Here is a 21,712-nt window from a genome sequence, read left to right as displayed (position 1 = left end):
GTTCTCAGAAAAAAAGCTTCGAGCAGTTTTGTCTTTGTAAGATAACATGCTGGAAAAAAAGAACGAAAAATGACTCATGTAAACATGTTCCTCCGACTCATGTGACTTTTAAACTTTTAACAGGTCAAGGTGGACGGTCTTTAGCAGCTCCGAACTTCCTTTTCAGGTAAGCGATTATAAAAAGCCTCACCATCATCATCATCATCAACATCATACTTTTGAAAATGTCAGCTAAGCTCCACGTCAGAGTCCTCAGTAGTGGTGGACTCTTTAATCGACATTAGGCAGTTTTGTAATGTGCTGTTCTTTTGAGTTACGCAAAAAAAAACAAAAAACATATTTTCTGTGATATCTGTGCTGTACAAGTGTAGTTTTCCATCGACATGATCCTTTAAATTCTGTAAAATGCTCCTTTGCATAGATAGTTTGACTTGCAACCTCTCACTATACTACATTTAATCTGCATTATCTGTTGTTTTACTTAATATTGTGTATAAAACATGACGAATGCTTTACTGTTTTATAAAATTCATATATATATATATATATATATATATATATATATATATATATATATATATATATATATATATATATATATATATATATATATATATATATATATATACACATTCACAGCTATGTGAAGCTATGACAATAGTTTTCTTTTTCAGAAAAAAAAAAGGGTCATCTTCAACATAATTAGACTTCAAAGAATGATTACATAATCACACCACTCCCGGGATAGTAAAAGACATAAATATAGAAAAATATGTAATATATATATATATATATTTATATATAATAGACTGTATATGCATATAAAACTAGGTATCAGAAAGAGGACATAGGTTGTATCTACAAAGAAAACATACAAAAATGAAGAAGTAAGAACACAGCAATGCCCCTGCTTAATAAAATCACAGCAGGTCGTACAGCAGCAAAGTTCCCCGCACTGTTCTTTGCAGCTATGGAACAAAAGGGGGAAGAACAGTCATGTCCTCTTAGCCAAGAGAAAATCCCGACATTGAACAATCTCTATTCACTTCACTCCAAATTAAGGAATGGATCCTCGGTAAGAACGGCTTGATTTTTCAAGTGAATCTCATATTTAAATATCTCAAAAAAAAAAAAAAAAAAGTACAACAGGAGGAAGGAAGTGTGTTTGTCGACAAAGAAGCCGCTGTTTTTTTTTGTTTTTTTTTTGTAGAGATGGGTGTCAGGAGTTCTCTTGCAAAAGAGTGTGTCAAAAGCAAAGTGAATGGCTACTGTTTCAGAGTTAACCAACACTGGCAGCAGTAGGAATGATTTCTATGTGGACGGATGGAGATCTTCACATGAGAAAAAAAGTGGGAGGCAGTGGGAGTTTTGTCGTTGTCTGTAATCTGTAATATACAGGAAGTCGGCTGAATTGCGTTTCACTCGTAAAGGACCGCTCTCGTTACGCTATATCCAATATGGATTACCTATCAAAGAGTGGCATTTGTAAAAGGACACAGGCAAAGACATCGCCCAGTAAGTGCTGTTGCAGAAACATCCCAAGTTACGCAAGGCCTGACCCGGCAATAAGTGGTCACACCATCTTTAATCGCATCTGGCTTCTTTCTTTTATACTGCATCCTAACAGTTTCCTCATAAGTGCTAAAACAAGGAGCGATGCTGGGCAACGTCGAAAACCAAAGAAGTCTGATCCTTAAGTCAACCATTCAACCATTTTTTACATTTTAGTCCTCCCAAGTCTGCCGTCAGTTAAATCTGTTGAAACTGGAACTATATATAATTCAACTCATGCACTTCATATAAGCAGAAAAGGTGAATTATTGCTCAAGGGGGAAATGGCTGCAGCGAGAGAAACCATGCAGCACCTCACCAATGTTTTTAACTCGGGTCAATGTGAAAATCACTTCTCAGCCTCGCTGACAAAATTCAACACCAGCTCAAGTCGAGTGTTTTGTGGATGAGCTATTGTGACAGCAAATTGAAATGAAGGAGATGTGCTGCTTTTGAAATCAGAGCTGCAGAAAACATACCCTGCAGGTGTGATTTCTTTTTCCATATTTGGGCAGTTGCCAGAAGGTTGGCACAAAGGCCCAAGACAGCTACCTCAATATGTGGAGTCGATATAGTCGAGGCAAAGATTTGCACACAGCGTTCTCAAAAGTTCTCCAACAAATGAAAACTTCCAAATTCAAAAAAAAAAAGAAAATGAGTCACAGTGTCTTTCCTGTGGAGCACTGGCCATTAGCTCCTAAATGGCACATGCACAATTTAACAAGAGTGACCACTGAGCACAACTTTGCATAATCAGGACGGAGATATGAGTGCTAATGTTCCACTGCTGCAGCCCATTGGCTAAACACTGGTCAGTGATCAAGCCCAGTTCTCCCAACGGAGCGTGAAGAGCCGTGAGTAGAATTTCTTTACGACAACCGTGGTCGTGAAGAGACCGGATCCCCGTTGCAAAGATGGAGCGATAAAAAAAAAACCTGCAGGGGCTTTGCTAGAGGATTGGAGGGAGGGTGGGGGGGTGGGGATGATGCGATGGTGTGCAGGTTATTGATTCAAGCTGAACACCTGGTGGCTAACTTTTACTTCCTCAGCGTCACTTTTCAAACTGGAAGGCTACGTCCATTCCCAACACATGAGATCAATAAAAGATCCTTTTTTAAAAGGCTTTGTTTACACTGAGGCACTTTTACCTTAAAGGACACATTTGGAAAAAGGTGTTGTTAAGAGCTTTACTGTCACTTTTACAAGCTTCTCAAATCCTTTATGTTATGTCCTGATGGCAATAAGTTTCGGAGCTGTCCTTGGCCAGTGCTGCCTCATTAAAGGCATGTCAAACTCTTTTTTTTTTTTTTAAAGTAAAAGCAAATCTCTGTTATCAGTCATGGAGGTCAGGTCACAGAGGTCCATTACCCTGCCGGTGCTGGGCGGTGCGGGAGGTGAGGGGATTTGCACAGTGCACAGACAATGTGTGAATCAGACGGAAAGGAGGGAGACGCAGTCGTGAATTCAGAATAACATCACATAGAGTTCGCCGCCCCATCCCATCCCTCAGTCTAAACTACTGAGCGTCCTTCTCAGTACAGGATGAGTGGGTTCGGGGTCAGAAGGGTCAGAACCGGGAAGGACCAGGCAGGAGGAGAAGAGCCCAGTCCTGTCGACACTAGGACTGCGCTGAAAATGGCGTTGGGCTGGAGTTGTTGTGGTTGGCCGACTTGACGATGGTGATGACGCTGGTGGTCGCCACCTTGCCCGGCGAGAGGGGCCCGCGGGTCACAGTCCGGGCGAAACACTGCAGGGCCTCATACTTGGCTCGCAGGGCGTCCAGCTCCAGCCTCATGCTGGCGTTCTCCCGGGCCAGCTTGTCCACCTCTTGCTGCAGGTCGATCTTCTGTCTCTCCAGCTCCTCCTTCTGCGTGACACGCTTGATGCGGCAGCTGGCGGCGTAGCCCCGGTTCTTGAGCGTGCGTCGCCTCTGCTTCAACCGCACGACGTCGTCCTTGGTCAGCCCGCGCAGGTGCTGGTTGAGCTCGCGCACGGACATGGCCACCAGCTCGTCGTCGCTGAGCGCTGGGGCATTTTCGACCACCTCCCTCTTGACCTGTAGCACGTGGAGAGTGGAAGACACATACGAGCACATCTGCATATGAAAATGAATCATTGAGTCGATACATGAAAGGAAACACCGTCTCCGACTCACTTCCTCACGCTTACCTTTAAAGCTTTGCTCGTCTTGAACTGAGTCGTCATTCCCTGCATGCAGACAAGTGGCCAGGATCTCACAGAAGACACTGGAAAGTCCAACAGGAAGAATAATACATGTATTTAAATATTACAATTTAGAAATCATTCATCACACTTAAAATGTCAAAAGTGGTTACGGATTTAACGATTCAAAGTTCACAAAATTCTCATTTCATTTAAAAAATAAAACTCATGAATAAAATAAATTATGAGTATGAGAAGGCAAAAATGTATCAAAGCAATATACATATTACATATAATATAAAGTGATATATAACACAAACTGATTTAAGGCTGAGCAATAATTTGATTTCTTCAAATTTCCTTCAAAGCAACATAAAAATATTCAGTATTTTTCCAAAAAAATTTAATGTTTTATCTTAGAAGAGATGGTTTTCTGTCCATAGATAATGTAAAACCACAATTTCTTCTTAATTTCTTATCAACTTTAACTCGGGAGCAACCGTCATTCTGTAACTTTCTCATATTTAACACATTAATTCTACTACGAGTACATTCTGCTGTACTTTCAACTGTAATAAACGTTTTATACACTCTTTTACTCTTTAAATTGCTGTACTAATACTTTTTCTTCAGATCTGAATACTTCTACATATCGCATGTATACTGCAGATAGCGAACACAAAAAAGGAGAAAAGTGTCATCTGTTTTGTCACTTCTGCACCGAGACACAACAACAACACAGACGCTGCCATGTCATGGGTCAACATTTGCGTTTGCATGCTGGTTCTGCACGTGCCACTAGAGGGCAGCACAGCACCATGAAACGACACGTAACTGGAGGAGAGTGCCTTTATTTGCTTGTAAGGGGAGGCCTTGACAATGTAGTTCACTAGACCACGCAAGATTAGAAGCTGGCAGCCCGCGTCTCTCCCTCGCTCCGCACCACTTTGCATTTTAAGCCCTTTGACCATGTGCGAGTTTGTTTTTGCCAGTGCAGTTTTTAGAAAAGCCTCTGTGTGCTCATTACAGTGAGGCACATGCTTTCCAGACTGCCGCCATGGCCAAAAAAAGCGAGAGAGCGCTGAGCTGTGATCTTGTGAAAGGCACACATCCCTCTCCTCCCCAAGGCTCCATTTCAGGACCTACAGACCAGCATGACTACGAGTGCACTGTTCCATGCTCGCCTGCTGCCATGGAAACACCCTTCGAATGGGCGTGGGAGTGTGAGTCACATGGTCAGCAAAAAGGATAAACAAGTCTCATTCACAACCACAACATGATGGCCCATACGTAGTATGTCCGATCACTGGACGGCACCTTGTGTCCGTCTCATTATCTTGAGGTCTCTTTGTCTGCGGGGGAGTGGGGGGGGGACACACCACTCCACGTCCTCATCAGAGACATTAAAACTAAAGCCTCGCATCATCATAACAGTTACAGTTATGCTGAACTTTACAGGGCCGTATGTGCATGTGGAAACATTCCTGGAGATAGAGTGTCACGCAGGAATACTTTCCTTTATAGTCACTGATGTATTTTCTGCTGCGAGACAATGTCGTCTATCGATTCGCGGCTGTGTCTCGCTGGTTGTATCCACTTACAGTGGGCTTTCCTGAGCCGCTCCATGCCCTTATTTAACTCGGAGTGGATATATTTAGCCCCCGGTGCTGACACAAGTTTCTGCCAACTAAACAATTTAAGTGAGCATGTGATAAGTGATATGTCAGTAAGAGGGCAAATAATTCTCTGCAGCGCTATGAGCCGCAGCCCTCATGGAGGGAACAGTACCCTCTGGGTGTGGCTGCTCCTTTTGGGATATTTGTCGTGTTTTTACATTCGAGGACTTTGCACATGCTCGCAGGAAGGCAAGCTTAATGTCTGTTAGATTAAAAACCATTTCAAATGAGCTCACACAATGCTGATTTAGCCACGTGTTCTCTCAGTCTAGCAGTGTTAAGATATTGTGTCGCCCAGGAAGTGATTTGTTTTACGTCGAGGCAGACAGAGGCCACGGCAACATTGCCCTAGTAACGGTGCGTTTCATTTACATCCGAAGTCGGAAGACGGTGACGTCACCTTGACCGCAGATCTTAAAAACGGAAATAAACACAGAGAAACACCGGCGTCCGCGGATACAATGGAACAGTGCTATGTGTACAACCGATTTAATGTGAAACAGACATGCGATTAACGGTAAAAGAAGCAAAAAGTGTTTACTATTGACGTGAGTGGCAGCCATGTTGGAGTTTGAAAGATTGCTCCGAGTTTCCAAGTTCCAAGAAAGCTCCGACTAGAAACTTGGACATTCTGAATACAACTGGAATGTAGCATGACGTGAGACAGCTGCTAACAGTATGACGCCGCTCAAAAACTGGTCGTTCGGCAGTTTGAAGAGATGAACCCGTCTGCTCCCGCAGTCTGCTCTGATAGTATTGCTTGACGGAGCCCATTTCACATTAATGTTGCATCACTCCTGTTCACAGAGACCAAACAGAGGCACAAGAACATCAACAACAACAAGAAAAACCACCGAGCGTTACGCGCCGCAGCTTTAAAAACAACTCTGTTCCTGTTTGCCTTTGATGGCACCCTGCACTGTAGTCACTCTCCACACATAATGGCTCGGGTTCCGTCTGCAGAATGTGCTGTGGTGTTTTTCCCCCAAGCCGACGGACCTCAAAGACTTCTAACTTAGGAGAATAAACAGATGTGAAATGCATAAAACAACCAAACAGCCAAATAAACTCCTGTTTGGGGATTTGAAGAACATCTGTTGCTCTCTCTTTGAGTCATTTTGCAAAAACAAAATGCAGCAAAGAGTTGCATCATTTGAATTTCTAATAAGGATGAAGATCTACGAATAAAGCAATCCTCGACAGCCATTTGGCCTGAACAGTTTTCAAAAGTGGTATTGCGTCAGAGGGGGTCCCTTTGCAAAGATCATGGAAAAGCGGCGTGGGGCCTCCCTCTCTTCATACAAGAGGCCTTCAGCTTGAACCGAGAGGCCAGGTCGATTCCCTGAAATTCTTGAGGCATGTGCTTATGTTTTTGCGACTCACACATGGACAAGGTTTTCCTCATCAAGAGGCCAAACGTTTCCTCGGGAGGAAACACAGCAAAACGTATTACACGGCCAAATCTGTGCTTTAAGGATTTTTTGCCACGCAGACGAGACAAACATGTTTCACAACAACTCGTGGCTTCTTGACATAATGGAGCTTTTTCTTCTTGTCCGTGGCAGTGAGAAAAAGGAGTCTGCGAAAACACGTCAAAGAGAGAAAGGCCACAGATGTCGGGCACGGAGAACAAAACCACATTCCTGAGTGAACACACATGCACAAGGGAGAGAGAGAGAGAGAGAGAGAGAGACACAGAGAGCAAATCTTCAGTGGAGAAGGAACATGCAGCCCGAATGTGTCCTGTGATGCACTCCGCCGTGGGGGTGGAGTTCAGACGATCCCACTTGTAAAACAACGGCAGCAAAATTCACAAAATGTCTGGAATTCAGAAGAGTCTCGCATCTTTCTTTTTTTTTCCCCGCTCGTCCAAACAAATCGAAGGGAGCCTGTGTGCACATGTGAGAACGTCAGGAGTCAAACACCTTTTCTTTGACGGAGGGGGTTTTGGAGCCAAACAGCTCATCGTCGTCGTCAACAATAACATGTTTTTACTTTAATTTTTTTGTCCTAGATCAGTGGTTCCCAACCCCCAAAACCCCTGTCCAGGGCACGCACACAAAAAAGTAAAAAGTTCATATGCAAAAATAAACAGCAGTTGTAGGTTTTGTGGACCAAAAAAATGATTTCTTTTTATTTGGGTGATACTGACTTCTAATTATCCAGTAGAGTGTCTGATTGGGAATATAATTGCATTAACCTGCGCCCCCCTTGTGATTTCTGGCTTGGACCTCAGGTTGGGAACCATGGCTCTAGATGATCCTCTGCTGCCTAACGACAGAAAATAAATCCCATTTGCCAATTCATTGATTAATTGGTCCATAAAAAGTATAAAAAAGTGGAAAAACTCAAACTTACTATATCCTTAATCAATCTTATCCTATCCACAAACTAAAGACACCAAGAATAATCATATTTAAGACGCTTTGTCTCACTAAAGGAGACTAATTTAATAGATGATACTGATTAATTGTTGCAGCCCTCGTCAAGTGTTCATTATTATTTAACCCATTGATTAATTTGCCAATTCATGAATTAGTTGGTTCATAAAAAGTCAAACGCAAAGTGGAAAAACTCCCCAAACTCAAAATAACTACATCCGTAATTGTCTTGTTTTGTCCACAAACTAAAGACATCAGGAATATTGGTATTTAAGAAGCTTTTTCTCACTAAAGGAGGAAAAAAAAAACCCACAGTGTCTGTGATTCATTTAATAGATGATACTAATTGATTAATTGTTGCAGCCCTCGTGAAAAACAATGGAAGTCGAAGCCAAGGGGGGAACATGAAAGTCACGTCTTAAATAACTGTCGACCGCAAGCGGTTCGCGCACATTTCATGGCTGTGCCTCATTGTTACGCGTCGTATTTGATGTGGCGAGCGCGGACGTGTTTTTATGGTGAAACCTGTTACTTTGTTCTTTCTTTGGAAGGATGAACGGATCCCGTCGACGCTGTTTTCCGCCAGAAATGAGCAGCGGGGGGGGGAAACAAGCACGAGAAAGGCCGAGTTTCAACCTCTGCACAAACCGACGATGATCCAAAAGCAGCTGTGAAAGGACAAGTTCGTGACACGCTGCTCTGTATATACTAACTCTGCATAAACATGTGTACCTTTTTTTGTGTGTGTTTATATTTTCTTTTTTTCAAGTCAAGCATATGGTCAAGTTCAAGGCTGCCCCTCAGGTATCTGTGGGGCCCAGTCTTCTGCTAAAACAAACACAACATCAAAGAGCTATGTGCTCATGCTCTGCTGATAAATGCACAGTTGGCTTGTGTGGCCTCCTTGTTTTCCCCCGTTTTTTTTGTTTCGTGTTACGACTCGGTTGAGGAGAAAGCAGACTTGTTGCTGCCCTTGACAGTCTGGCACATTCCTGTGAGAAAGCTCTTGCTTTTCTTGCATATTTTCGTTCTCAGGGAAGTGGAAGAGACTCAGCCACAGACTGGGCTGCACGCGTAGCACTCGGGCTCTTTCTCCAGCGCAGCACATTTGGTGGGATATTATGTGAAGGAAATGGAGAGCATAGCTGAGCCGTGAGTCACGCTGTTTACTGGTAAAAGCGACGACCAGCGGCAGGGAATCACACCCTCTCGATCTGACGTTTCCTGGAAACTCCCGTTGTTTCATTTGGGAGGAAGGAAAAGTACAGAGAACCTTGGAAATGGTTGGAATGACCACCGGAACTGTTGTGCGGAAAAGGGAGGAGAACTCTCCCAATATATGAGCAATGATATTCTCCCCATCATCAGAGATGGGAGGATTCAAAGAAATGGCAAGAATGCACAAATAACACAAGCGCATACCTGTCCTGGATTCCAATACCTGGGAATACAGTAACTCAGAATCCCAGGGAATCTCATTTCTCACTTTTCAAACCTAAACTTTGTATAATATATCATAATATCTCTTTAAAAAGATCTAAATGAGGCAGAGAAGTGACAGCACACCATGTATTTTCAGCGTAATGGCCCTGTAAACGTGTTTGTGTTTGTGTTGCTGCCAACGTGCAGTTTTGGGTCACGATGGAACCAGCGAGTTACCGGGGAAGAAAATCAGCAGTTGAATCAGCAAATCCACGTCAGTGAGAGTCAACAAGGAAATTGACACAATCCTGCTAAATAAACGCGACTCTTCTTGCCACGTACACCTCAGACACACGCACGCACGCACACACGCACACGCGGGAGGTGAAATCGAGCACTCGTTCTGACAGAGGCAGGAAAAGACGGGGTGCAGATCACAGTGGGTGGCAGAGTGTGGAGTCTGCACATATAGATGTCGCACAGGGGTGTTTCAAGGGATTCTGGGGGGCCTTTTACCGACTTAAAAGATGGATTCATTGTCTGCCGTTACAAATTTACATCCTTTCTTTGTCCTCTTCCCTATGCCCCTTTTTTTACTTCCTAAAGTGCACCATTTGAAACCCAATGTTTGTTGAACCACAAAACATTTTCACTTTATACTCTGGGGAAAGGTTTCATCTGTTTCCGTGGTAACTCCCGCCTGTCTTCTGACTTTTACTTTACATTATAACTTTATTACCTGTTTCTGTTTATCCCCGTGTGATCTTCTTTATTTGCATCGATGTTCGTGCTACCGTTGATTTAATAATGCATGGATTTAATGAAATCGCTAGATAATGTTTGTATTTAACTGTATTTAAGTATGATTATTTGTATTTATCTTGAACAATTAACGTGTTATAGAGGTTGATTGATTTGTTTTTTTGGTAGTGTGTCCACATAATGCAAACAAATGCATCAGTCCAATATTCGTCACTTAAAATATGTGGAGTATAGATGAGGCTTTAGAGGTTCATAATGCTGCAGTCTCCACAGAGTCAATCATTAACTGTATGCGTGGCGGGGGGGCTCTCACATAACAGTCACCGCTGTGAACGGATGTAATCAGTCAATCTCGGGGGGAGGAGGATTGACTTAAAATTCTGAATTCATGTTTTGAAGCCTCAAGTCTCTGTCCACTCTAAACTAGAACATCCTTTCATCCATTTTCTACCACTTTATCCTCCACTGTGTGCCAATCTCAGCTGACACAGGGCGATAGGCGGGGTCCAGTCCATCGCGGGGCCACATACAGAGACAAACAACCATCCACTCTCACACTGTAGCGTCCAATTGACCTAATCCCCATATTGCACGTTACTGGACTGTGGGAGAACCCGGAGAAAACCCACGCACACGCAGGAGAACATACAAACTCCATGCAGAAAGACCCATGTTCCAACCGGGGGCTCGATCCCAGGTAAGAGGGTCTCAAGAGTGCTAACCACTACACCAACCGTGTGGCTAAACTAGAGCATAATTTACTACATTGACATCCTGCTCTATTAACGGAGAGCTGAGACTAGCGATTGAGGCCATGAACTCTTCAGGAAAATGTTAATTGACTTTGTGAATCAAGTGAGGAAAAACATCCCATAGTCTTCCATTCGAACAAAGCCAGTGGAGTCGCCCCCTGGTGGCTATTCAATAAACTCTGACAGGAAACCCAAGTATGCGCTCTTCGCACATGCGTAGAACAAACAGATGTCCAGATGTTCACACCACCTGCTGTCACTTTGGATAAAAACAACACCCGTCCGTCTGTTATTGTGTGCGTAACACTCTCGTCAGCTTTCAAAGTCGATCGTCAACACTGCACATAATTTCTTCCAGTCAGGAGGAGCAAAAACACACCACAGAGGAACGCGTTTCCCTGTGAGTCATCACATCAGCTATAACCACAGCTATTGCACTTTCACAATACTCCACCACAAACACGTAGTGCATGCGGTGTCACTTTCATTAATCACCACTGGGCTGGTTGACCAGCGAAATGTGAAAAACTGGACTCCGTCAAACCATATCCGATCTGTGTCTCCTCAAGGGAATTTCTCCCCATGTGCCTTGTCACTGTCTCACTCTCTCTCACACACACACACACACACACACACTGTGATGGTAAAATGAGTCAGCCAGTCTTCTAACTTCCCCACTCCCAAAGTAGACATCATCACTTTGGAGATGCGACCACATGTTAACCTCATGACAGAGGAGTGCACCCGCTCTCCCACTGCCTCCCAGACACTGTGCACCAGAAACAAACAGTGAATCAGGGAAATATTTCAAAAAAAAGCCTCTCCGGCACAAATGTGTGGCCACCAAAGTGGAACAAGTTGCTCACAGACAAATATTTTCCACGTATTAATCACAACGCTATTAAAAAAAAGGTCACATTTCATCCACTGGGAGTTAGGGACAAACTAAAATATGGACATTTTTTTTGGAGAAAACTATCAAAAATAAGTAATTGTTCTCCCGGGACTCAGCGTCCTTATCTTTAGCCCAGTCATTAAGATGGATGTGGCCCAGAAACACAACTAAAGATAAGATTGAGGCTTTCTCTCTCTCTCTCTCTCTCTGCAGAATGATTGACTGTTTGTGGAAATATGCAGCACTCCTGCTGTTGCTTGTTTCTCCTGTTGTCGGCCAATCAGCCCTGGTGGTCTGACTTCACGTCGTGCCCTTTGTCCCACATGTCTAAAATGCAGACCACGTGTTGTTTCCAATGTCAAACGTAAGTAGGCTGGTATTTTTCTTTTTCTTTCTTTGTGTCTTACTCTCAAATCCCGCCTTTGCTGTGAACATCAGCGCGAGAGTTTAAAACAAAAAAGGGGGGGATGTGAAAATGATTTGTGTGAATTGAATACATTTAACTTCTCTTTTCACCTTAAAACCTCATCAGGGAGAAAGAAAGTGAAAGAAAAACAAACTTTTTCTGCACAAAAAACAACAATTGTAATAAAAGTGCTATTGAGACGTTTTGCCACAATAACATCTTTGATGACGTCACTTTCAATTTATCGACACATTTAAGTTCCTTTTTTTTAATACATCCATACGTTCATGTTGCGTTCAAGTGCTTAATTTTGAAAATATACTTGTTTTCTTGTTTGTTTGTTTGTTTTAAGTTTACAAACAGAGAATTTCCACTTCTTCAAGCGCTAGGTCATCAAAACTAGACATAAATGAATAAATAAACGGCAAATAAAAAAGTAAACGTGCTCATTATCACCTTTTTTTATATTGTTATAAAAAGAAAAATCCGAATTCCGTGCCAGCCTTCGCTCACAGCCACGTTAACCCGCTCAATATATGAATAAAACAACGTGTAAATAAACATTTATGTCTAATATTTGCCGATTTTTGCCTCAGTTTATTATTTATCCTTATGTTATGTGACTCCAACACAACACGTGTCCGCGCGAAACACCCTCACAAACCCCACACACACACACCATGATCACAAACTCACCTTCTCTGCCTTTTATGTATAAACTTATATAATAATAAATAATAAATAATCAATAAAGGTGTACATATAAAGCGTGTGAGCGTCAGTGTGTCACCGTGAGAACTTGGGCAATATAGAAAGGAATGTCAAAACACCCCCACACACACACACACACACACACACACACACACACACACACGCACGCACATACACTCACACACTTTTTTTTTTTCTTTTTTTTTTAAGAAGAGAGAGAAGAAACAAACTCACCTCTGTGGACGCGGATTTTGTGTCGTGGACCGGAATGCGTGAAGAAAAATGGAAAACAGTGGCGTGGAGTAAAGTGTCCCTGTGTTCGGAGGCGACGCGGAAACTTTGACACGGTTCGGTTCGGCGCGGCGCGTCCAGCGGTGTCTCCTCGGGCTCGCACTAAATTAACTACAAAACAACAACAATGTACCAACATTCCACGCTCCGCTTCCGCAAGCGCTCACGTCACCGATTCCTCGTGACCGCCCCCTCCATTCATGAAAATAACTTTGTGCTGACGTCAGTCTGCGTGGGGAAGGAGGAGGGAGGGGGTTGGAGGGGGGGAGAGGCCATAAATAGAAGACAGATACGCTGCTGGCAGTGACTGCTTTTTGCTTACTTCACAAAACTTTCTGTTATCTTGTGTTTTGTTGATTTTGCTCATTAGCACGTTGTTACGGAAGAGGATTAGGGTCAAATGTGAAAAAAACAATAATAATAAAACATTGAAAACAGTCCGACTTCTGAGATTAAAGCCTGTCGTGAATCTCAAAAAAGTCAGAATCCAGACTGTTGTTTCCTCAGAATTCAGAGAAAAAAGTCCGAATTCTGAGAGAGAAAAAAAGTCAAAATTGTGACTTCGATCTCAAGAAAGTCAGAATTGTGATTTAAATCTCAAAAATAGTATAAAATTCAGACTTTTTGTTCTCAGAATTCAGAGAAAAAGTCAGAATTCTGAGGGAAAAAAGTCAGAATTGTGACCTATTTTTCCTCCGAATTCTTCAGCTCCACTCCGATCACATACCCCTGTATACAGTAGAACAGTATTTCTGATTTTCCTCCAAGTACCACCAGAGGAAGCGCACATACCACTGATGGTACCCATACCACAGTTTGAGAACCATGGGGTCCAGATGATTGGTGAGCTTTGTGTAGAGCCACAGTCAGTGGGCACAGGAAGTACCTACAGTTTCATTCAGGTTTCCGTCGTGCACGGTGAAGTGTGGGCCTGTTTCACACAGCTGCATCCTTAATGTATCTCATGTATTTTTTTCCCCCCTCAGTTAAAATAAAGTCATCAAGTTTTTCTTTTGCTATTTATAATGATTAAAATACTTAAAGTTTCTTAAAGCATCCACCCCCTCCATTAATAATAAACACATTTACATTTCATCATTTATCTTATACTGCATGTATTTGCAGAACAGCGATTGTTTGATTTATTCATTTCATTTGGTCTTCTTTCATTTTGTAGCTAACTTAACTTTATCCACTTTTAAACTGCACAGTGTGTGAGCGAGTGCAGGGTGCCAACCTTTGTCTTAAGAGGAACTAAACGCACTTAAAAGTTGAAAAAGTTAATCATGAACCTGCTGCTCTCTCACTCTCCTCCACCTCTCCCCCCTCCTTCCTCCTCATACTCCCGCTTTTATGGTCACGTCTACACTACGAGGTATTCAAAAATGTGCATTAGCTGAGGGAGAACCTCCTCCTCCTCCTCCTCCTCCTCCCTCAGCAGCAGCAGCAGCAGCAGCATTCCATTCCTGAGGAAAGTATGTGGTGTAGTAGCCCAGCAGTCGCAGGATTTCTCTTATTTTAGCTGCACTGCTGCCAGTAACGTCACAGGTTATTCTGGGCAATTAAGCACCCAATGTAAATATGTTAAGTCAGGGGGCTTTTACTCAAGGCTTGTTCCCCCCCGCCACACATTTCATTTCTCCTCGCGTTGAAGACAAAGCTCGGCCTCAGAGTGACGCTGCCAGCTGAAAACAAATTGATGTGTTGATACTATAAACACTGCGGGCGACACAGTTCAGATGAGACGACGGATTCAAACGAGAGAGGGAAAATGTGCTTTCCCCGCTTTATTTTCTGCTGACGAGACCGTGAGACGTGTGTGAAATAACTGGTTTTCGAGCCATGGATATCGTCCTAACACTTCCCACCTTTGTTTATATTAGTAATAACGTTCTATTTTAACATTTGCTGGAGGGTGGTTTGTGCTTTCGGAAGTGGGAAAGACTTAGGGTTTTGCATACAGTAGACAGGATTAACGTCATGGATTCATATTTCTCGATTATTTCAGTGGTTATAAAATGTTGACCCAAACCTGGATCTGACGACGTTCTCACACAAAGAAACCGGAACAAAAAACAAACACAACAACTCCTAATCAACTAAATTCATGAATTTAGTCTTTCAGCAAAGTATAAACTAAACCAGCTGATCTGCTGCTGCACATCTACTAAGATAGATGTTAAGCAAATATTGGACTTGTTAAAGTTTGGAAATAACTGAGTGTTTAGTTAGACCAAGGGTCTGCGACCTGTGGCTCTAGATCCTCCGCCGTAACTTTTAGCCTCACTCCACTGGCTGCCTGTGTATTTTAGAGCAATTTTAAAATGAACTCTAAAATGCACAGGCAGCCAGTGGAGTGTGTTATGGGAATTATGCACCTCATGTAATACATGAAGACAAATGCTCAATGCAACCGTTGATGTGACCTGAGACCACTCACTCTTTGTATTGTTAATGTAACTGTTGGATGCGACTTTTGGCCAGTGACCATATGTATTGTTTTAGGAACTGTTTGAAGTAACTTGTGAATAGAGACAATGGGTCTGCGACTGAGGGCAAGGTGATAACAAACCCACAGAGGCGGGGGTCTGCACCTTATGGCAGGGTGATAGTTGACCCATTGAGACAGATAAATATCTTGCGATTCCTACAAGACAGGGAGTCTTCACTTTGTAACTGGCCTGTGTGTGTTGCTTTGTGAATGCTCCTCTTGTACAAGATTAAACCCTTGTTTGGACACTGAGCTGACTCCGATCTCCTTCCTATGGATCTCAATTCTTTTGACAGAGTGAAAACATTTTTTTTTTTTATTTGTTTTTAAATCCTTAAATGGTCTTGCCCCGTCTTACCTCTCTGAGCTGCTTCGTCCTTACACTCCTGCGCTGGTCAGATCAGGTGCTCCTAAAGATACCAAAATCTAAACTTGTTTAGTTTTTGTGTTGTTTTTATACTTTTACTATGTGTCACATCCTCTGTCTATGTCAAATGTGAAGTGGAAAACCCACAATCAGGACAAACTTGTGTTTATGAACGTGGAAACTTAAATTTCATAAATGCAACAACCTATATTTTATATACAGTATAGTGTATCTATAAATACAATTTATATGGGATTTTTGTCGTGATTTCATCACTCAAATGGGTTTTGAGGCTCCGGATTAAATGTATTTTGGTCGTTGCAGACAACTGAGTTTTGGACTGTTATTGTTCCTCTTTCACATGGCTACGTCATGCAAATGTGCAACTCATGTTTTTGGTTCTCCAAACAGTAGTCTACTGTTTGTAACACGCCGAGTATGCAAAAGTATCCTCATTCTCCCCGACTTAAAACAAAAAACCCTGAACTATCCCTTTAAAAGTCTTTGTATAAGAATATTTAGCATAGATTTCAAACGTCCAAATAAAGAAAAAGAACCTGCGTAAACCTGCAGTGATGAAATAAGACTTAAAGTCTTACATAACCTGAACTAAATGCTGTATGTCCTCACTAAAGGACGAGCTGTGTCCCAAGAAGTTGTCCATTTTAGGACAAAAGGCATTATTGCATCATTGTTGCTTTCCACATGATGATTTTTGTGTGTCATGGTTCTAAGTTTAGACGCCGCAGAGACAAAAGAGGAAACAGAGACACAATAGAGTTTCACACACACACACGCAGCGTCTCAGAGATGAGTAAGTGTACGATTAACGTTAAATTAGAGTGTAATAGTGAGATTATTTAGGGGAAAAAAAGAAAAAGAAAACATTACTTAAGCATTTCCTGCACAGATGCCTCTCTGTTGTTAACAATGGTGTGAGAATAGAACATTACTCTGCATATTGACTTTTCTGAGTCACACAGTGACAACCACAAACTCCTGGGTTTTTGTTTCTCTTCTACCTGGATGCAGGTTAATGTCAGGCTTCACAGCCGGTGACTCAGTGAACTAACCTTTACCTCCTCATCACACCTGGGATTAGTCATTTACCAGAGAGGATGGGATTGCTTAGCGGCTATGGAGCCTGTTTTTAATAACATGTAAACTAACGTCATCAGATGTCACATATCTGAGCAGCTCTGCTAAACTTGTGCTTGATTAGTGTCAGATTAAACTGGATTAAAAAGTGAAATGAAGCAACACTGGGACATATAGTAGATGAAGTAGAAAAGAGGTGAGAATAGCTGAGATTAGATTAGATTACATTAGAGTAGATTAGTTTTGAATGATATTAATAGTACTGAACGAGATACAGAGAGACTAAATTGAGATTATAATTGAATGTTATGAGGCAGCATTAGGATTATGTTATACACATACATATTAAATTGGTTTGCATTTTAATTACTGGTGAGATTACATTAATTCTGATTGGATGAGATGGGATCACCAGATTGGTGAAAAACATAAAGTGAAATAATGTAATCTCATGTAATCTGATCCCACAATAATCTGACCCCATCCCATCCAATTTGATATAATGAAATCAATTTGATAGAATGAGATGGGATCAGATCATCTCATGTAGTCTGATCCCACTTCATCCAGTCTAATATAAAGAAAATCAATCTGACTGGATGAGATGGGATCAGATTACATGAGATGATCCCATCTCATTCTATCAGATTGATTTCATTATATCAGATTGGATGAGATGGGATCATATTATCTGAGATTACATGAGATTACATTATTTCACTTGATGAGAATAACTCACATTACATTACAAATGACCAGAGATTAAATTAGATGTAATAAATTTACTTTAGAGAAAATATAGGATCGAATTAGAGTAGATTATAATACAGACGAGACGTGTTAATTGTTGTGGGACTAGAAATTAGATTACAGTAGATTAGATGAGAGACGAGATATGTGTTTTACTAGTTATGGGATTAGAAATGAGATTACAGTAAATTAGAATAGAGATGAGCTACAGGTGTTATTTATCGTGGGTTTAGAGATGAGAAAGCAGAAATGGGATTATCATTATTTTGTTGGTGAAATTTACTTCATGAAACCAGTTTAAATTAGATTTAGATAACAAAAATATAAAGCAAGATACAACACTAGGAGATTAGATTAGATTATTTGACACTAAACATAAGGTTAAAAAAGATTAGATGGAATTGATGAGAGTGAGACTAGATTAGATCACCTTGAGTTAGACATTTGTTTACATTGCACCAGATCTTAAATCAGATGTAATAGAATGATGCAAAATGATTAGATTACAGCTTAGTCAAGGGTAGAGGATAGATTATGATAGAGTGAGGGGGGGGAATGTTGGGTAAAGCTCAACAGAAAACAGAGAAAATAGCACTTTTGTGTAGTATTTTGTGGATGTGTTTTGTGTTTGCTGCATGGTGAACTCTCTGCAGAGCGAACTCTGTTGCTGTGAATCAGTCAGACGTCCTGCTGCTCAGTCAATGCCATGCCGTCCAATTACTGTCCATCTGGCAGCAGTGAGCACAGACGACCTGCAATAAAACAAAATAAAAACAGCGCACCATGTGCAGCAGACTGGGTTTTTTTTGTCAGATCAGCGCGCTGTGGGGTCCGGGTTCCTTCAGGCCGTGTTAGATTACAGGAAGTAACACTGACTCACTAATCTCGCTTCTTTTCTGAAGTCTGACGAAATCTGATCTGGTGCAGAGAGGCCTCCTGTTGTACAGACATCAGGTTTGTTCTTCTCTTAAAGGCTCCAAGCGACTGGTGAATGAAAGGGTCAATATTGGCCACGCAAAGGGAGGCATGAAGTCATGGCACGATAATAAATCACTTGATAACAGTACATTTTCTCCCTCAGTGAGTGTTTTCTCATTGTTTCGGGGAGAATACCTGAGACATGAGACAGCAGCTTCTGGCAAGAGCGTCGCGCAGCTTCAACTGTTTTTGCAGATCTGCAGACTTCCCATATGACACAAGATTTAATTTGGAACATCGACTGGACATTCCACTGACTTCACCAAGATGTGTTTCATATGAAAACACTTTACGTAACCAGCCGGAGAGCGGAGAGTGGAGAGTGGAGAGAAGAGAGCTGCTGCTGCTGCTGTGTGGAGACCCGACTTGTTGCAGTTACAGTGGTGGACTGATGTGTGTCCACTGATGTGTGAAACACACACAGAACACTGAAAGAACATCTTTACACCAAAATAAAAGCACGTGGTTTTAAACACAGCTGGCCTGTTGGGTGATACATGCTCATTTCTATACATGATATGTCTTGTCAGAGCTCAGTGAGACTAAATATGGACATTTAAAGACATTTTATGGCCCGTCATGAAAGATACATGTTGTTGTTTCACGTTTAGCCTTTTTAAAGGGGTTCAGATTAAGGATCTTGTTGAGTTTTACATCTGAAATTGTCTCATCTCCTGTAACTGTTTGTACTATTTGTGCTTGCTGTCTTGACCAGGATTCCCTGGAAGAAGAGCTCTTGTATCTCAGTGGGAGCTTCCTGGTTAAATAAAGGATAATTAAATAAATAAATAAGTAAATTATTGTTATTTTGATTGTTGTTATTATTACTGTTATTATAACTGTTAGTATTATCATTGTTATTAAGCATTGTTATTAATGTCTCCAAAAAGGCTTGGATGTTGTGAAAGAACGAAAACAGCTGCAGGGATTTAAATTCACACACTGTAATTTATCAGAATAACTTTCATCCTCTTTGCTTTCGTGTGACTCATCATGAGTCTCAGATTCACGTCTTTTCTCTTTTTCTTGATGACTTCATACTGAAACAATCTGCATCTTGTTACATTCTGGTCTGGATCTGACGGCACCGTTTTGCAGCTGCTGTTTCACTCTTTTTATCCGTGTTTAGACCTAGAACCTGTTTTGTCATGAATTCATTTATGTTCATGTTTAATTTTGCAATTTCAGCTTGTTTTCTGGTCATCTAAGTGAAAATACCAAACCCTGAACATGAATGAATAAAGACTGCACTGCCACCTTGTGTTCAAGCTCATGTGCAAGAAATATTGAACCATAATAATGAACCATAACCACTTTTAGTTTATTTTGTATATACTCTTCAGAGGTTCAGAGGTCTCAAACCCGTGGCCCCTCGGCCAGATGCTGTTCCCAATCGATTTCCTGTGGCCCGCCACATGATATCAAGTTATGATTAGTTATTGCTGTGTGGTTTTTTTATTTCTAAAAATCATTATTGTGATCTATATATTGTTTCACAGCTAAACAAACACTTTTATTTTGAAATTCTGTGAAATGTCATGTCACCAATATCATTATTGCGACATCTTTATGGAATACCGTGACCTGACATATCATCCACCCTTACTAGACAGTTGATTTGTCCCAAAAAGTTGGATTATTATTATTTCTTTCCACTTTACTGACCCCCTCCTGACCAGCAATGGCCTCCACATCATATGAGTTTGAGACCCTCTGCTCTAGTGTGTGTGTAAGTGCAGTATAGAAGGTGCACATATCACAGAGTGGGGTTTAGTGCTACTGTATTGTACAGAATGTTACACATAAGTGGGAAGCTTAACAGTGTTTAATCGAGAAATTACAGTGACTATAGCGACAGCAAAACATCTGCTGACACTGATGGGAAAGCTGAATGAATCACATTGAAGCAATCACAGCATAAAGTGAGTCATTGTTCTGGAGAATTCTATACACACCGGAACAGCGACATCTGCTGGACATTTTGGAGTCTTGCATTATTCATGTGTAAAATGTGAAGCCTTGTGGGTCAATTTATATTAATTTGACACAGTTGTTTGGTCCAGTACATGTCACATTACGTTACATTTGTATAAAGAAAGCTCTTCATCTTTTAAAAGCAGTGTTATTGCACTTTTTAATAAATTTTTCTATGAATTGATTGTGTAAATAATTGTTTATTCACACAGGTTTTGGGTTGGAAAGTCCCCTTAACTGGGAGTATTGTTGTTATGCGAAGTAAATTAAAAGCATAAAGCTTTTTTTGTTTTTGTTTTTTAAGTAAATTAGATTTTACTTATGGTTTAACTGTGTAAAATTTCACATACACATACTGATTTTATGAACTTTTAATGAGTTCATAAAATACTTTTCTATAACATATTTATAAGGTATTCTACTTTATTTATGTTACAGCAGTAAGTATACGTAACATATTCGTTTTCTTATTAAGAATTATTTTTTAAAACTGATCTTTCTTTGTTTTTTCAAATACAATAATATTGAATATGCAGCCGCTCTGGATTTTATTGTGGAAAACTCTGACCGGAAAATACGCTGTGCTGTAGTAGTGTCTACCTTGACAAAGTAGCTGTAGTTACCAACTGTGAACACCAGAGGGCACTGTCGGTGACTCGTAACTCTACAGTTCTCCTCCGTGAATAATACCACGCTGAAGAAATGAAAGGATGAAAGCGTGGTACTGTGATTAAGACCTTTGAACTGTAGAGGGCGGTATTTTCACTGTCGGAAATTATTATCAGAGAAATGGTCAACATACACAGCGTTTGGGGATTCCGGACTGTATTTTCCGGCAAAACTGTACACCTGTGTGTAGAAAACAATTCATTTTCATTGTTTAAATTCACACAATGACAAATTATGATCTGTGACCATCTGATTATCTTTGATAAACAGCTTACTTACCAGTTTGAACGCTTTTGAGTTTGCCAAGCCTGTGATATCAAGGCCGGCACAGAATTTTTCAAAATAAAATACTTCCGAGTAAAACCGTTGACTTGA

General features: G+C 41.2%; 1 protein-coding gene across 3 annotated transcripts; it reads right to left on the bottom strand.

The window, feature by feature from the left end:
- Positions 1-1,566: 1,566 nt before the first annotated feature.
- Positions 1,567-13,144, bottom strand: mafk (v-maf avian musculoaponeurotic fibrosarcoma oncogene homolog K). 3 transcript variants are annotated; one of them, XM_044049981.1, is made up of 3 exons: positions 12,954-13,144; positions 3,721-3,797; positions 1,567-3,646 (listed from the first exon to the last, which is right to left on the bottom strand). In XM_044049981.1, the coding sequence occupies exons 2-3, from the start codon at positions 3,763-3,765 to the stop codon at positions 3,170-3,172; spliced, it is 522 nt and encodes a 173-aa protein (XP_043905916.1). In that variant the 5' UTR covers positions 3,766-3,797; positions 12,954-13,144; the 3' UTR covers positions 1,567-3,169. The 3 variants fall into 3 exon arrangements, with proteins under 3 accessions (XP_043905916.1, XP_043905917.1, XP_043905918.1); XM_044049982.1 differs by having other exon boundaries at positions 1,567-3,607; XM_044049983.1 differs by having other exon boundaries at positions 3,721-3,807; positions 12,954-13,006.
- Positions 13,145-21,712: the final 8,568 nt, after the last annotated feature.

The sequence above is a fragment of the Solea senegalensis genome, linkage group LG19 (assembly GCF_019176455.1).
Source record: "Solea senegalensis isolate Sse05_10M linkage group LG19, IFAPA_SoseM_1, whole genome shotgun sequence".
Classification (NCBI taxonomy): domain Eukaryota; kingdom Metazoa; phylum Chordata; class Actinopteri; order Pleuronectiformes; family Soleidae; genus Solea; species Solea senegalensis.
The sequence above is the reverse complement of the archived record's forward strand: the minus strand, read 5'-3'. Positions and strand labels throughout refer to the sequence as shown.